Below are 18,135 nucleotides of genomic sequence, written 5' to 3'. Positions count from 1 at the left end.
TGAACTCGCTTCTTCGCCCACTATGGACTGTGTATTAGATGAAGACTAATAAGTATTAGGATAATAAATAGTTTGTCCTGAATTGTAACAAGACTGAAGCATATTCACAGGGACGGGAAAAAAATTTTTTGAAGAGTTTGTTGGTAATTTGCAAGTGTCCATTATTCAGGAAGTAAAGTGCCTCTGAAGAGAGGCTACATCATGAATGCTCATATTGCAAGACTGGTCAATATGAAATTTATCACCTGTTGCTTTTCAATACAGTCTGACAAATTTTCTCAGACTGTACCACAGGAATCCATGCTTTTGGGAGATACAGACTCTGCTAATGTAATTGCTTTAAACTCGTCTTCCTTCAGATTACATCCAGAATCTGCCACTGCTGCAGAATGCAGCTGCTTCATAAAGTAGGAGTAAGTTGGTTATGACTGCCTTCTGTAATCACAGAACAAAAATTGCCTCCATGTCAAACAAGACAATTAGGGGGCCTCCGTGGTACATAAAAGCCTTTTGTTACCCCTCACGTAGCTAGACTGCCAGTAGAGAGGGAAGCCCCAAGCCTCGTGAGTGGATCAAAGCAAGCTGCAAGCCAGAGATTCCCCACCCTATTCTACAGTAAGTCCTGAGGTTTGCTGAGCAGCAACCTTTTCCACCACAGGATCCTGATTATGGAAGATATTCCATAGCAGCTATTCCTGAATCCATGAGTTGGTATTCTAAGGGCATGAATTGTATTTAATTCAAGTAGGTCTATTCTTGATAATTTTGCCCCAAAGCTCCCTTGGTTTTGCACATTATTAAATGTGTACTGTATTTAGACTAATTAGAACCTTAGATTTTAAAAATTAGTTTGGGCTTCTATGACAAAGTGTTTATTAGGATCTGAGACAGGGTGGACTATGGCATGAGACCCCCCTGAGGATGGTATCACGGCCCTGCTACGCTCTATCCCAGGAAAATGGCAACAGGAAGAGTCTTTCAAGCATCCTACAACAGCAGTATGGTATGCAACCTATCAGAGAGTGGATGTAGGGAAGGGCCTATCTGGCCTTAGCAGAAACCAATAAAAGGAGCTGCAGTACAGAGGAAAGTTCAGTTCCTTGCTAGAGCTGGAGGAGCAAGGATGGTGTGCTTGGCTGGTCAAAGGAGCTACAGGACCTTGGACAGAGCACTGCTGGCAGAAGGGGTGTGGGCTGGGCTGGGCTGGACTGGCTGCTGGAGTTCAACCAGGATAAGGTACCAACGTAAAGGTGGAGAATGAGGCTGTAATGGGAAGTCAGCTATGGAAGAATAGCAGGGCACACTTTAACTAAAAGGACATGGTGGATCGCTGCTACATATAGGATCCCTTGGCTGGAATCTGGGTTACAAGGTGGGCCTCGAATTCTCCACAAGCTATTGTCAACATGGCATGGACTTTGTGCCCAAGAAGGGGACCTGAACTCCTATAGAGACCCAGCAGCAGAACTGGGGCCAGAGAAGCCCAGAAGGGTGAAGAGTCTCTGGAGAACGAGCCGTGGGGGATCCGGCCCCTCATTGGGGCCAAGACTGCTTGAACAGCAGGGACAACTTGACAGCCCAGAAAGAGCTGAAAGACAGATCAACCAGGGTTCTGCAATGGGTCCTGCTGAACTGACTGAGAAACAAGCCCAGAGATAGAACTGCAGATAGAAGAACCTTACAGAGGGTACAGAAACAGGCCCCTGTTGAACTCATACCCTGGACAGTTTGCAGGGCGGGGGGTGTTTTGTGTTGGTTTGTTTTTAAATATTCTGACAGACTAAGTGACTTGGCTACAGGGCAGAGTCACTGAAGATCCACCACAAATATAGTGCAGGCATCTGCACTGAGGTAGCAGTGCTCCAGAAAGGCAAGTCTGACTCCACGGCTATGTCTAGATTGCTGAAAAGTGTCAGCAGAAGATACACAAATTGCACAAGGCATTTGCATGTCTCCTGCCTACAGTTGTGTTGGGAGAGGCTTTCCTGATGAGACATCTCTTCTTCCTTGTGGAATGAGGATGACCAGGTGGTCAGCAAAATGCTCCTGAAGTGGCAGACTTCTGTTGGAATACCTCTGGGCTCCCAACAGAAGCCTGCAATTTAGACACGGTCCATTACGGGTACTTATTGTGAGATATCTAAAAAGTAAAATAACTGACAAGTATATATGTCAATTGCTAATGAACTGAATATAGGGAACCACAAATCTTTCAAAATGAAGCAAATTTGCTACATTTTGTGTGTGCTTTTTCTCCCCACGCCACTTTTCACCAAAGTATAGAAAAAGCTATTCAGAGTCACTCCCAATGTCATAAAACAGCCCATCAGAAACTGTTTCTATCCACATTCTCAGAGTCAAACAGAAGAGAAGGAACAAATGTTTATTTTAACTAAAGAATAAGTTGTGGTGGAGGGTAAATTAAAAGTTGATTAGTAACCATATTTTAATATTATCTCTATTGGGAGAACACCCAAATAAAAATATATATTAGATCTTCTTGTATTCTACCCAACCGGCAAAAGATGTACATCTAAACCAAGTAACTTTCTCCATTTGGCAGTGAATCTATGCTGACATTGTGACCAATGATCTTTTCCAAGGAAACAGATTACTATCAAACACAATATTATGATTTCATTAGAAGCTGAAGAGTGTGAATTGCAAAGGACAATGCTGTTTTCAATTTGAGCAGATGGGCACTAGGAGATGGAGGAAACTTCCCATTGAGAATCCCTCTGTTCCATTTAGGAAGTCACCATCATGTATGACCAAGCAGAAGAGGTCTCTGCTGCCAAATGCAGCCTGTGCTAGAAATAAATTAACTTAATTCTGATACACACACACCCCCGCTCCATATGACACACATAACTAAAGGATCAGCTCTCCATTTCTGGAGACTAGCCAGCCACTTTTCTCAAAAAGAATACTGATCACTATCAGATAATTTGAAACAGAGTTAAAGGGAAGGTGGGTACTTGTCTGAGAGGAATTGGAAGAATTGCAATATTTTCTCCCTCATGTTTTAAGTTGTCTGATTTATTTATATACCTGCAGAGTGGATCTGTCTGAATGTTTGAGAAGGTTATGTCTACAAGGAACTTTGACAGCTTCCTTTCTATGAAAGAATCTTCATCTAGAACATTGGTCTGAAGAACTCACTTGTATGTCGTGTGGGGAGAAATGGAGAACAAAAAGATATCCTGGAAATGTACTTAAGTGAAGTGCTAAGTTACAAGAAATAGCCACTAAGACTTCATAAAAGTAAATTCTGGAAAATGAATTCCCTATAAAGAAGTAGGTTTTGCCATGTCTTCCTTCATTTTGATCTTACTGCTGATAGGAGCCCTTAGCTTTGTGGTGAGGACTGATGCAGTGTGGAATTTCATCATCTTATTTCATTGCTTTGCTTTTCTACTAGTTTGTTTTTCTGCACTTTGGTGACAAACTTACACCTGAAACAATCTTTAAGCGATTACTTCACAAATTCCTTAACATTCAAATTTTTCAATAACAAATGCAATACAGAAAATTAATGGAAATTAGATTTTCCATAAAGTGTTCTAATTCTAATATTTCCCCATTTAAGGGATTCTCTTTAAGATATATTTATATTCTTACTCTCATTATTCATATATGAATATTTCTAGATTCTCTCCTTTAGGGAAGAGTTTGTATGCCTTCAGCTATAGGCCACTACATTTCTCCAATGAGCCTTCCAAAGCCAAGTGTACTGCATGGTTTCAGACAGACTAAATTTAGCCAGTTCTGTTCAGAGGAATGCTGTATGTCAGCTACATCAAAGCCCAAGGGCAGCCTGATAAACACTGAATACAGGTCACGTAGCTCTGTAGCTAACAAACTCTAAGAGCGCTTGTACTCGGGGGCATTCAAACCAGTTTTGTCATCAACAATCTAGTATCCCTTGAGCCTCCATGTCGTTTCAGTTGCTAAGCAACACTGGTGTTAATGTCTTAGAGGAGAAAAACTTACCAGGCATCTGGCCGTTCATCTGGCTCGGCATGTGTGGAGCAGGAGGGCCCCCACCTACCATACCATCTGAAGACATGTTGTGAGAACGTGGAGGTGGGGGAGGGCCACTCTGACTCATCCCTCCTGGACCCATAGGCATATTCTGCGTGGGTGGCTGAAAGGAGACAGTTTAGTCAAACAAGAGAAGCAGTTAGTCTGACAAAAAATATTCTATGTACATATGGTACAACAGTTGACTATATCATTAAGTGGGGTAAGAAGGAAAGCAGTGAAACGCATTTCTAGTCTCCGACAGATTTAACTCCTTAATTTTAGTAAAACGTAATATTTTACATAATGTATTAGGACATACAACATTGCAGCATCTTTTAGAAAATAAAATACAATTGCCTCTCTTACAAAAATTATATCAGAATAGTTTAAGATTGTTTAAAACAATTAAGCTCTTAGCAATCCACTCCAAAAAAAAAAAAAAAAAGGGCAAAAAGCATTTTAAAGAACCACACCTTTATATCTGCTCTTTCAAAGCATTTGTTTTGTTTTGTATAAAAATAAACGTTCCATAATCTTCTCCCGGTGCATCCACTGCAGATAACAGACTTTGCACGAGTCAAAAAAAGCAGTCACAAAAAGGATTAAAACCCCAAAATGCTAAGAGCATGCAAAAAATGAACTATTACAGATGAGAACTATCAAAACAAAACAGCCAAGTAGCACTTTAAAGACTAGCAAAATAGTTTATCAGATGAGAACTATGGGAGTTGGAAGGCCTAAGGGTCCTTTTTTCCCCCTCCCTCTGAAAGCCTAGTTCGTAATTTTATGCCAAACACCCCCTACAGACGGGAAGCACATTAGTGCTGGTCTCCAAAGGTCCAGAGACAGCTGCCTAGAAAGTATATCTATGGCACATTTCCTAATGAAATAGTGAGGCAAACAGATGAATAACCTTGAGAGTTCAGAAGGAAAGCAAGAAAAATAATATACATCATTAGAAATTTACCACTGGACTCAACTCCAGAGGATGTAAGGGTAAAGGAACTACCACTAATTAGCTTTTGTCTCTCACACTCCTCAGGAGAAAATATTATCCTCCTTGTACACCTCAGCCAAATGCTTCCTGTGGGATAAAAATGCTCTAATCTGTGGCTCCTAAGACAAAACACCACAATACCACATACAGGCTACCATGTTCTGGTGCAACCACTCCTGTGACTCATGTATGCCGTTGTTTTGCCAGATTCTCATTTACAGAAAGAAAAAAGGTGACCAAGTGATATCCTCCTGTGGATTAATTCTGTGCAGCCCCATTCTTCCCTTCACCATGTCTATTCATCAGGGGTTCAGAAGATGACAGAGATGAAGTGGCTACTATTACTAAAACAATGTTAAGGAAATTTAAGAAAACTAAAACAGCATTAGTGCTTTCACAGAAAACATATAGAAAGCAAAGCTAGTCACAGCTACAAGAAGTTTTTTGCACCATCTGTTGGGGCAAGAAGAAACTGAGGATAGGGAGAGCACACAGGACCCCTTAAACTGTGCCATGGACACACCACTGAAGGGATCGACAGAGCTACTCCCCTACAGATCCTGATAAGGGAAAAATCTTCTAACACCAGCTGCGTACAATCACCACATGCACTATCGTGGAATGAACATGAGCAATCATTCGAAGAACTGAATTATAAAACACCAAGATGGGCACAGGATAAGGACAAATTAGCATACCTTCTATAGAGAGATATCACGTCTATCTGAACAATCAAATCTCTGAATGCGTCACCAAAAACATGGCTGAAGAACTGACTCAGTTTACGTATTTCCTCGCCCCGTATCCCAATCCCCTACCATAGGTCACAACCCAAACCCTGCACCTCATCCTGCATCCTTGACCCCTGCCCCTGGTGACAGCCATCTCCTTCACCCAAACTCCCTCCCAGATGCTACACCCCTTCTTGTACCCCAGTCCCTTACCCCAGCTTCCATCTGTACTCAACTTCCAACCCAGAATCCACACCTCCTCCATTAATATCATGGAAAAATGCAGCTCTTGACCACTTCCCAAATTCTTGGAGTGGTTCCCCAATCAAAAATTACCACCATACCTGACAGGTGGTTTGTATAACTTGGGCTCAAAAATTTATTGAATTTTTTTTCTTCTTCTAGTGCTGGTATTGCTGCAATTTAAGCCCACGGCTTCTTGTCCTAACCTCAGGAGGTTAAGGAGAACAATTTTTCTCTCTCCTCCTTGTAATAACCTTTATGCATTTGAAAAGGTATGCCCTCTCGGTCTTCTCTTCTCCAGACTAAACAAACGCAATCATTTCAGTCTTCATTCTTAAGTCATGGTTTCAGACCTTTAATAATTTTTACTGCTCTTCTCTGGAATTTCTCTAATTTGTCCACATTTTTCATGAAACGTGGTACCCTGCTGAGGCCTAATCAGCACAGAGTGGAATGGAACAATTACAGGTTGAACCTCTCTAATCCAGAACACTCTCACCCGGTAACATCCAAAATCTGACATGATTTTATTTTGCGAGACAACCACTTATGAATGGAGCCATGTTTCCTGTGGTCCCATAAAGTTTAAAACTACCAGTTCTGGCTCCCAGTGTTCTGTGGTGTTATTTAGCTGTAATTTACCCCTAAATGTCTTTTAAGAGCTCAGTAAGCAGTGGAAGCGTTGGTAATGTGCTAGACAGTATTGACCTCCCATGGTCCAGCAAATTCTCTCATCTGGCACTGGACAAGAGAGGTTCAACCTGTACTTCTTGTGTCTTGCTCTCGATACTCCCAATTCATGGCAGAACAATGTGGCTCTTTTTGTAACATTGTTAAATTGTTCACTCATTTTGAACTTGTGATCTACTATGAGTCCAAGAACTCTTCTTGCAGCACTCCTTAGGCAGTCATTTTTCTAATTTGTATGTGTGCAACTTACTGTTCTGTCCTTAGTGGCTGTTCCATCTTCAGTATTAAATCTTTTTTGCTTAATATTAAGCCATAAGGTTTTGTTGTTTTTTAAAACCAGAGGAAATTTAGGTCAACAGCTTCCATACTTTTCACAAATTAGATAAACTATAAACCAGCCTGACCCTACTTCCAGTAAGAGGCACTAGAACACAAAATAGAAAGAATTTACAAACTGACTTCATATTAATAAAAGGCTAAAACACTAAACAACTTCTGTTTTTCAAAGCAGACTGGCCCAAAATGAAGCCCAGTCAATTGCATACTCAGTTTTAGTGTAATTCCATGTTAACAGGAAGCTTATATCTGGAGAGAACAAGGACAAAAGTTGGTTGGCATGGAAGGATTTTTTCCCCCCCCAAGATTAAATGCAGAACTGAATGATAGTCCAATTTTATGCCAGTTACAAACTGGAATAAATTCAATATTTTATCATAAAGATCTAATTTAAATATTATACTACCCAATTAGGGATACCAAATTACTCTGGGCTGTGCATGCACACCAACAGTCATGCAGCACTTCACAAAATTGTACTGAGGCTTTCTTAATGGTTCTAAAATACAGATGAAAGCAGCACATAAGTGCAAGTCTTGAATTTTCTAAGACCCTGGCTCTCATCAACCAGACCTATTAAAGCCCCTCTGCTTTCAGTGAAGGAGGAAAGACTTGTTTGCAGTACACCAATAAAGTTAAAAAGGACTAGGATTTAAGATTAAATATAAGAGACTCCGCAAGGATTAAAAAAAAAAAAGAGGGAGAGGGAGTAACCATTGTTAAATCCTGCAAAAACACTTGGGTCTACACTTGCCCCCAACTTTGAAGGGGGCATGGTAATCAGGGCCATGGGAGATTATTAGTGAAGTGCTGCGGTGAATACGCAGCACTTCATTCATTAGGCTAACTTTCCCCTGTGGCAACTTCGAAGCACCAAGTAAAGGGACTTCAAAGGAGCGCAGGCACTTCAAAGTGCCCAGGGCTGCATACCTGTCGGCACCTCAAAAAGTCTGATGCTTCAAAGCTGCTGCAGGGGAAAACTAACCTAATAAAGTGCTGCATATTCACCACAGCACTTCATCAGTAATCTCCCGTGGCCCTGATTACCATGCCCCCTTCAAAGTGGGTGGCAAGTGTAGACAAGCCCTTTATTTCTGATATGTAAAAGCATATTTTAAAATACACTTAGAAAACCTTGTTTTCCCTGTAATCATTTTAGGGCTTTATTATTTTTATTTGATATGCAATATAAACAAATATGCCCCCACACTCCTAAGAGCAGAAGAGAAATTAAACTTAAGGATTTAATAATTTTCTTTGTATTCCAGTCTCTGAAGCACACGTCTCTGTAACACAAGATTTCCCAGACCATGAACTATCCTAACCTGAAGAAAGTAGTTCATCTCAGCCTCCGTCTAATCTACTGATACAGGAAACTCTTTCATAGCTAGCATTCTATTATCCAGACCTCTCAACCAGCATTTTAATCATAAGTAAATTTTAGTATGTTTTCCATCAGTATAGAGAAAGTAAATACAAATAAAAACAGCCAATACAGTATAAATTCAGTGTACAATTTTACTCTTTTTGGTAAATAAAGAACTCTGCATTCAATTTTGTTTGCTAATATCTAATCTTGTTTAATGTTCTGCATTGTTATGTATACCTCTCTATTATCTTGACTATTTGAATATCCGGTTCCAGAGCTGCCGGATATGAAAGAGTTTACTGTAGTAAGTGTTTTGCAGATGTCATTGCCATCTGGCTTGTGAGAGTGGAAAATAAGATGACAAAAAGGACTAAACTTCTGTAGCTTGAATAAGCAAAAATGTCAAATGTAAATAAGAATTATTTATTCTATTACTGTCAAAGAGAAATAATAGAAGTGTTAAAGAAAAAACAACTTTTTCAGAATGTGACTTTCCCCCACAACAAAGCATTTATGAACAGATGAAGCTGTGAAAATAGCTTGATTACAAGTGCAACTTATCCTCACACTGCTGCTGATAACCTCACTGTAAAGCAGTATCAGTTGTGATATAGTGGTAAGTCCAAAGTACAAATGTCAAATAATTTCCAGACTGCTTTTACGTTGTTTTAGTATCAAAAAAGAACTTTGATTTAATATATAGACAGAATGGTCAACATGAACACATTAATATCAACTGAGTTTAAAGTTCCTGAAAATACTTTTAATCCTTGGAAAACAACTAGTTCTGGTGTTAAAAACAAATATGAAATCAAGATAACAGGTTATGATTATAGTTCAGACTCTAATCTGCTTTTAGATTCAGATGGTAGGAATAAAATTTGTACAGGATATTTAAAGTTCTGTTAAAACGTTTCCATTACTAAAAGACAATAAGTGAACTTAGGGCATGCTTGAGATTCAAAGCTGGATGGGTTTGTTGGTAATTCATTTCAGCAGTGAAAAATGACTGGTTCACTTCTTTAAAAAAAAAAAAACAAAAAAACCAAAATGATATTGTCCACCTAAAATAAACCTGCTTTTAAAGAGGCTTTCTTCAAGACACATGTAGGCTTTGATCAGACACCTTCTGCTCTTCAGTTGTGTCGCTAGCCCTTCGTGATGTATCAGTGGGCCAACTGCTGAATTTAAAGCCTGGTCTATGCATAAAAGTGGAGGGTGGGGTGGTAAGCATGTGTGAGTTTTCAAAATTTCTTCCCGTCCCTAAAAAAGGCAGCTTTGCCGCTAAAAGGTGACACGCACATGCAGTTATACAACAAAGAAGCTCTTTTGCCAACACCACTCATTTCTTACAGGAAATGACATAACTAGGGTGGCTACCAAATTTAGGATGCGCTTTGATTTCACAGTGATAGGATTTTAAAATTTGTAAATTATTTCAGATATTTAAATCCAAAAGTTTAGTCAGGACCCTACAGATACATGTCTGAAGATAGAAGCTTCATATTGCCACCCTTACTTCTGTACTGTTGCTGGTGGAGAACTGCTTTCAGAGCTAGCTGCCTACACAGTTCAACCCCTCAGGTCTGAAGACAGCACAGAAGAAAGGGTGGCAAGACCATGACCTCCTGCTGCCCAAGGCTTCTTTTAAGTCAAGACCCCCATTTTGAGAAAACGAAAAGTAAACAGACGACCAGATTTCGTGGTCCATGATGTGTTTTTCTGGCCCTAATTTTGGTAGGGCCCTAGGCATAAGCTACACCAACAAGAAGTCTTTTTATTAGTTGTAGGACAAAAGTCCCCTGCAAGAATTTGCCTGCGTAGGTATACTGGCAAATCTACAATAGTATACACAAGGACTGAGAAATAAGCAGAAACAGATCCATTGTACAAACATTTTGATGGTACTTCACACAACATAATTATTACTAAAGAAACTGAGATCACATTGACTGGAGTATGGAGACTAGATTTAAGAGAATAGTTTAGTGTTTAGAGAGAAAAAGGGTTGCTGCAACAGACTGAACTAACAGGTGAATGCTGGATATCCATGGTACTCCTGACCTAACTCAGCCTGCATGCTGAAACTGAGGGTCTATTAAAAACCTGTAGGTCAAATTCTACACCAGTATAATTTCATTTGTACCAACAGAGATGTAGCCACATAAAACTGTGGTAGTACAAAAGATAATCAAGCCCCAAAAATGACAAAATGAGGGACCTACTAAACACAGTTTACAGGAATCTTTATAATGTGGCCTAGAGGCTTCCTGTTTTTGTTTCAAAAAAGGCTTTCAGAAATCCTTTACTGCTCATACACATTTTTTGTCTTGGTAAAACAGAAGTTTTACTGTTTCTTGGGATTAACGATTGAAGCATTCTCCTTCACATTCAAAAAGAAATACAACTCACAGTTTGCATGGAATTATTTGTCATCTGGATAACACAACCAAACCACACATTTAAATATGAAGTCATAAGTAATATTATCTGCAGAATCAAACCCTATAGTTAAAGCCACACAGCATCAGAAACAGGAAAACCACTGCATTTGAAACAGCATCAGTCACAGTAAACATACTGACCCGTCAAAAGGATCTGATACAAGTAGACTGCATGCTATTGCTGTGATGACTCAAGGATATAGACAACACTTCCACTCATACCTAGATGCTAGTCAGGATGTAGTAATGACTAATTGTGCATCATAAAGTCTGAAATGTTTTATTCCATATGGAGATATCCTGGGTACTATGCTGTGCAAAATAAACACAAACTCTTGATATTTCTAAACATATACGGAATTCAAATTCTGTTCCTATTCTGATGAAATGCTTGTATTAGTATAGCAGCACCTCAGGTGTGCCACAGTTAACATCCTCTATCTTCAAGATAGATCTGTATAATGAGGCTTACCCCTAAATTTCCCTGCTCACTAGGGCTATGTCTAGAAGATCCAAAAAGTTCTTTTGGAAGAGATCTTTCAGATGGGCTTCTTCCAAAAGATCTCTGTAGTGTAGACATAGCCTTTGTGTTTTATTAAATCACTTTCCATTATTCAATATGGGATGAGCAAGTGAAACTATTTTAGTTAGACTTTCAAGGATTTTCTGGACATGTTAGAAATTCAAATACTTTTGGGAAAAATATTACTCCAAAGTAGACTATAAAAACATAAGAAAGGCAAAACTTATCTGATCAAAGACCCTTTAGCCCAGTATCCTGTCTTCCAATAGTGGCCAATGCCAGTTCTCCAAGATGGAATGAGCAGAACTGGTAATCATAGAGTGTTCCATTCCCTGTGGCCTATTCCCAGCTTCTGGCAAACAGAAGCCAGGGACATCGTTCTGCCTATCCTGGCTAATAGCCATTGATGGACCTATCCTCCATGAATTTATCTAGCTCATTTTTAAACCCTGTTACAGTTTTGTCCTTTACAACCTCCTCTGGCAAGCAGTTCCATAGGTTGGTTGTGCATTATAGAAAGAAATACTTCCTTTTGTTTGTTTTAAACCTGCCACCCATGACAACTAGTTTACCCTCTACTTCATTTAAGTGACTGATGTTACAGCAGTTTTAAAAGTGAAGAGTGAACATGTACATGTTGCTTTGATATGTATGGAATGATGTGAAATGCCCTGAATATCCAAATGCAGATTTACCCATAGAAAAAGTAAGTGGGCAGTGACTTTATGTCGTAGGAACTCTGTACATTGTAGAACAAAGCCAAACAATCGGAGAAGGACTGCATGTTTGCTCTCTGAATGAAAAATTTAGAGATGTAATATGCAAAGAAGAGTTTCTTTTTTTTCCCCCCCAAAGAGCTGAACTGCTAAGTTTTGAAAAAGACAAAACATTGGTTTTTTTGTGAACTCTCTAGCTGTTATCAGGTATTAAGAGATACAGGTAGGGATGGTTTCAATATCTTTTTGTCTCTCCACTTGCTTATTTCCTATAGTCAAACTAGGCTAGCTCAGCACTACTTACTCCCCATATTGCCAACAGCCCTTCTTCCTACCTTCGGAAGAAACCAGCAATCTTGGGCCTGTATTCATGGAGCCCAATTCTAATGTAAGACACCCCCCAACCCCATTCTTTACACATGCCTCACATACCCCATGTTGGGTTCTGAATAATATAGCTCTATTACTGTCCACCACAGTCTAGGAAATAAAGGAGAATCCCTGCAGATGCCCAGGTGAAAGGCAGTAGAGTCCGGAGGTTAATTCTACCTTGTTAGCTCCATGTCACCAAGATCAAGTAGAAGGGATATTCTACATGGTACGCTATGCTTGAGGTACCGTTACTCTTCCCTCCATGAGATCAAGTGGCTGAATGGAATGGGGGTGGAGAAGGCTCAATCTGAGAAGGCTTCCCACTTCCTACCACTGCCTTGTTGTTCTGAACAATGGAAGTTTTATGCCACCGATGTCACTGTCAATTAATAATTTAATGTTTTGTGATGTCTGCAAAGATGTCAGCCTGGATACCTTGTCACTACTTCTCCCACCTATTATACCACTTCCTCTGCACCTCTTGACTCACCACCAACAAAAATAGTGCTTCACCCCTCTACTCCTCCCCTTAGAAGAAGTTCCTCCCTGCTTTCCAGGAGCACCACTTCTCCTTCATCACATACTACTAAGAGACAAAGATGGTAGATCCAAACCTGCACTATGCTGTTATTGGCAAATAGCAAAGATGTGTCTTGTTCAGAGGCTCTGTTTTACTTTAAAATAGGGAAAAGGATGCTCTAGGACTTGGCAAGTCTGCTCCTCACTCTGGAAGGCCTACAACACATACAGATAACACAGGAACCTGAGCAGCCTGCTTTGGTGTCTGACAGTTGCAGATAACATGCAAATGAAATGGAAGCATTTGGCAGTCTTCTCTCCCTATCATCCCGCAGAAAGTAATGCAGAAGAAATGGCTGGACATACTGACTCTACTGACAAAAATCCGTCCTAGAGAGGCTAGGACAACAGGGCTGTTCACACATTAGAGAAGAACTATAGTATTAATCATTCTATGTCTAGCTCAGCAAGTCTATACACCTAGAGCACTTAGATCTTTTACCTTGTGCTAACACTGCTCAACTACATCCTATTCCAGCCAAAATTAAACCACTCAACTTATCAGAGGGTCACCTGTGCAACTTTTAATGTAATTTCAGAAGCTAATGGTATGATCACTGATATTTGAAATATAAATTTATTTCTGGAATTACTAACTAAATGAGTCCAAGCAAGCTACACAAGACAGGATCTGGTTTGCTAAAAGAATAGACCTTTACAAATATGAATAGCCCATATTTTATCTAGGTTTTGAAGCTAATCAGGATTCAAGCCTAGTTAACAGTTTAGATGGGTAACTATTCAACAACGAGTGTGCTAAGGTCATCTGTGTCTGTGACAGCAATGGCTACTTTAAACCTTAATTGTTAGTGGTAAAAGTGTGTGTATTTTATGCCTTTCCCAGAGGGACTAACAGCTGCTGCTTGGACTTTAATAAACACAGAAACAAAAAAAAACAAACAAACAACTCACTGACTTTGGCTCAGGGAAAATACACACACAGCTGTGGTCTTACCAAATGGCAAACTAAGCATGGTAGGGCCTGGTCTGTTCCTGGAGGAGAGACCAAGAAGAATTATTTTCGAAAAGTATGGCATTCACGACTCTTGCATCAAACTGCACCTGCTTTATACTTTAAAAGCCTTTCCATCTTTTCTTGCTACAGTTATTGCCTCCCCTTTTCAGCCTAAGTTTAGTTCTCAGAACACACACAAAAAATAACCAGACCTTATTCAGCAGACACATGTCTGTAAAAATATTAATATTAAATACTGAATGAACCATTTTCTATTATCTCATCAAGTTACATAGCAAACTGAACTCTTGAAGATTTGGTTGAAAACTTAGATCCACTTATGAGAATGACACAGAATCAAATGCAATACAGTTTTTTTTTTTAAAGAAACAACCAAGAAGTTTTGTTCTTATGTATAGCCATCATAAAAAGGAAAAACATACAAGCTAGGAATTGACATATTGTGGAAGCTTCCCCACACAGCATTAGGAATGCACTTCAGTGCTGACCTGCAAAACCACTCTACTCCAGCCCTCTTTATTGAGTGCACAACACCGTCACATTCAGTTGTGCAAATAGGGAAGTGATCACTAGGCACCAGGATTAGGCCAAACTTATTTCCACTTGTGACCAGAACCAGGTTATGAATCTACAACAGGTCTCCAGAAGCAAAGAGGGGTTAATGCATTAACTTTCTATTAGAGTGCTTCTAGTCAAGCTGAAATTTTACCTTTCTAATAGGATATAAGGGTAGTTGTATGGGTGGGGAGGAGGGTAAGGAAAGAGGGAAAAAAAAAGAAAGCCAAGAGGTAGAGCCCTGAAAACCCAGATACCCAAGCATCATTTTTGTGGATACAAATGCAGATACATACACAAATAGGCAGATATCCACTTTATATCCACCAATACCGGCATGCACTAATGCAGCTATCCCAGGATCATTTTTGCTACTGCAGATGTGGATACCAGTTCTGTATCTGTACAGTGCTCTGTAAGAGGCAATGTTTGAACTGAACACAAAGCAGCAACTTTTCTATAAATCCTTTAGGCATCAGGTATAGGGATACTGAACTATACTTTTCCAGCATCTGAAGAAAAAGTTACCTATTTTCACCAACTAAAATAGTGTATCCAGCAATGGATATGCTTAATTTTTTGCTACAGAAATTAAACAAGACATACAAAAAAAAGCTTCAACTGTATATTAAAAGAGTTAAATTACCAGAAATGCAGTAATGATTTAATGAGAATTTGTGATTTGGTCTACGTTACATGGAAGCATGGGAAGTTAAGTGACAGCAGACTATCAACATTTTTCACTCTACTTCCATTCATTTACTATGTCAGTAAATTATGGCTAGGTTGATGAGGAGACACAAACAGTTGTAACTGAAAAAGTTAGTGTACATATTTAAAGATGTGAAAGCAACATAAAAAAATGTTCAACAAACAGAATTAAAAACTGAAGCACTGAACATCCTAGAAATGGCAAATAAAGTAGGCTATGCAATCTTAGTTGAATCCTCTGAGTAGCCAAGACACACTCTAGTTATAACCACACAGAGTCAGGAAAAAGAAGTAGAAGACAACAGGTGGCTGGCCTGCCCAACATTAACTCTGGAGTGCGTTAGAGCCAGATGGGAATTGACCTTATTTATATCAGCTGAGAATGCTAGAGAGCACCACAGGCTGGAGGGTGGGAGGTCCACTGGTGTAGGAATCAGCTACCCTAAGCTGGATACCTGTTCTCACACTTCAGGAATCTTTAGTGGCATCTGTGTGCTATTTTTACTCACAGCACCAGTCCCTCTTTAGACAGTGCAACATGCATAAGTAAAGGGACTCCAGCAGCCTAAGTTATTCGTCCCAAAGAGCTGTGCAAAAACACCTGACCTTTTCCCACCCTGGGGAAAGTGAACTCAACTGTTCAAATCTTTGTGCCACCTCCAAGTATCTTCTCACAGTATCAAGAATCCACATGAAAACAATAGCCTCAGTGTATAGTGTTTTACAAAAGTACTTACTGCTGGTAGTAGAGACTGCATGTTTTGATTGGAGTCTGCTATAGTGGCTAGGTACACCAAGTTAGTATGCAACATCTGCTGATACCTATCAAAGTGAACAGAGCAAGACAGGTCCAAAAAAGCTAAGGACAACAATATTTAAAGTCATCTTTTCATTTACACATGCATGCACAATGAATTCTGATTTCAGTACATCAAGAACGTATGGGAATTGCTGAGGAAAGCTTGAGGTTCCTGGATTTACTTGCTGCACATGTTTTGGGAAATCCTTTGCAGAAAAAGTACTGGAACCTCTCAAGCACATTCTCCTAGGAACTAGAAGCAGCAGAAGAGTGACATTGTTCTTTTCTGTTTCATGTCCTGCTCCAACTGAGCAATTCAAGGAGTAAGCTGTGTATGAGCCTCAATGATTGTTTGATGCTGCTTGAGGTACAAGTACTAGCATCAGACAGCTCATTACTTCCACCTTCTCATGCACCTAGCAGCAAAAGATCATACCTACATATCCATCACCTAATCAGAATAAGCAGCATATAATCAGGGCCCAAGTATTTCACAATTGCAGAATTTAATCCTTGGTACAGAATAGTGGCCTAGTACCTTAGCTTTCTTACAGGGAAATTAAATTTCTAATCTTGGTTGCAAAGATAACTTTGAAAGCAAGACCAGAGTATAAGACAGTATCTACCGAAATCTTCAAAAAGCCTGAAACATGACTCAGATGTGTGAACAACATTAGTTCTCTCATTCAGGACACCTGGCTGAAAGACTCTGGAATTTGGCAAATTTTCTAAAATACCAGAGTTGAGCAGTTTACTGCAGAATTCACTGTCAAAGAAAAATGAAGGGTATTTAATAGTGATGCAATGAATTAACATTTAGACAAAATTTGGCCCCATTGTGACACAGAGCACAGAAGCCTTTGTATAAAGTGCTTCCCCAGTAGCCCAAAGTGAGCAGTAAGAAATCTACTTATCACACTTACAGACTACATATAGAGGTGCAGGTATAATCCTTTGTTGGTGGTGCACACCAGGAACATGGAGCAACTCAGACATGAAAAGGAGATGGTCTATTGGCAGGAAGCAGCTCATGACCACACTATGGCCCTCTAATATCCTGGGCATGCATGCAAGTAGCATTAAAAGTTTATGCATTCAGATTCAAGAGGCAGTGATGATGTAATTTGCATTGGAACACTTCTAACTGAAAGATCAGCATTGGCTCACTGCAGAGGATGATGCATCCTATCACTCTTCGCCAAAAATCAGGCTTGTCAAGATAAACAGCCTTTCAGGCAGAGTGGCTGCTCTGGAGCGGGTGGAGCTGTTGGATACATCCCCAGAATTCTTGGACATGTCCCCAAGCACAGAGCCTTGAAAATAGCGTCAGCTCCTCCCCCTATGATGCTGAATGACTAGGGAATGTTCAAAGCAAGCAATCTAACTCCTTGCCAAAGAAATCAAAACTCTGACACTAACTACAAGAAAGCCCAAGCATTTTTGTTATGAAACCTCTTAATTTTTACCCTCACCTTACTATCAGTATATATTTAATAAATTGAAAGCAGTACTCACTAGAGGAGAAAATTTTAACTATATTCATATACCATTTTAAAGTGAAAGGTGCACTATCATTAGCAATGTTTTTGTATGTTCACTGGCACAATTTTCCAGTGAACTGATCTAAACAAACTGGGTTTCCAGGCACAAAATACATGCGGATTCAAAACTTACTGAGAGCATTCTGAGGTCTTTCCTTTGTTCTGGTAGTCCATTATACACTGAATAAGATGGTTATTTTCATCCAGCATCTGAAATAATAAATAGAAGTTTGGAATAAGTTTCACACCCTCTCATAAGTGAGCTAAAAGTGAGACCAATCTCTGCTATCCACATCACATCATTAAAAAGTACTTCAAGTTTTTTCCCTTTTGTTTTGAAGACATCATCATTTGTAGAACTTTTCCCTCCTCCTCAATACAAAAATCATTTATTAAAAAACAAATTGAGAGTTCAGTCACCGCAAATACATCCTTTTAACTCCTATTCTTCCTCTGATATAAGTTTACAAAAGTTTCATTTTCCAAGTTTGGTTTCTGCACTGAAATTTGTTTTACCTAGCATAATC

The 18,135-nt window shown here is 39.5% G+C and overlaps 1 protein-coding gene across 4 annotated transcripts in view; it reads right to left on the bottom strand.

Annotated features, from left to right (window-relative positions):
- SS18 (SS18 subunit of BAF chromatin remodeling complex) overlaps positions 1–18,135 on the bottom strand; it is a 62,437-nt gene that overhangs the window by 41,133 nt on the left and 3,169 nt on the right. For all 4 annotated transcript variants that reach the window (XM_074987266.1, XM_074987268.1, XM_074987269.1 and 1 more), the window contains 3 exons: positions 17,742–17,818; positions 16,006–16,090; positions 3,994–4,147 (listed from right to left, as the gene is read on the bottom strand). In XM_074987266.1, the coding sequence (XP_074843367.1) occupies positions 3,994–4,147; positions 16,006–16,090; positions 17,742–17,818 (316 nt within the window). The remainder of the gene's footprint in view (positions 1–3,993; positions 4,148–16,005; positions 16,091–17,741; positions 17,819–18,135) is intronic.

The sequence above is a fragment of the Carettochelys insculpta genome, chromosome 2, assembly GCF_033958435.1.
Source record: "Carettochelys insculpta isolate YL-2023 chromosome 2, ASM3395843v1, whole genome shotgun sequence".
NCBI lineage: Eukaryota > Metazoa > Chordata > Testudines > Carettochelyidae > Carettochelys > Carettochelys insculpta.
The sequence above is the reverse complement of the archived record's forward strand: the minus strand, read 5'-3'. Positions and strand labels throughout refer to the sequence as shown.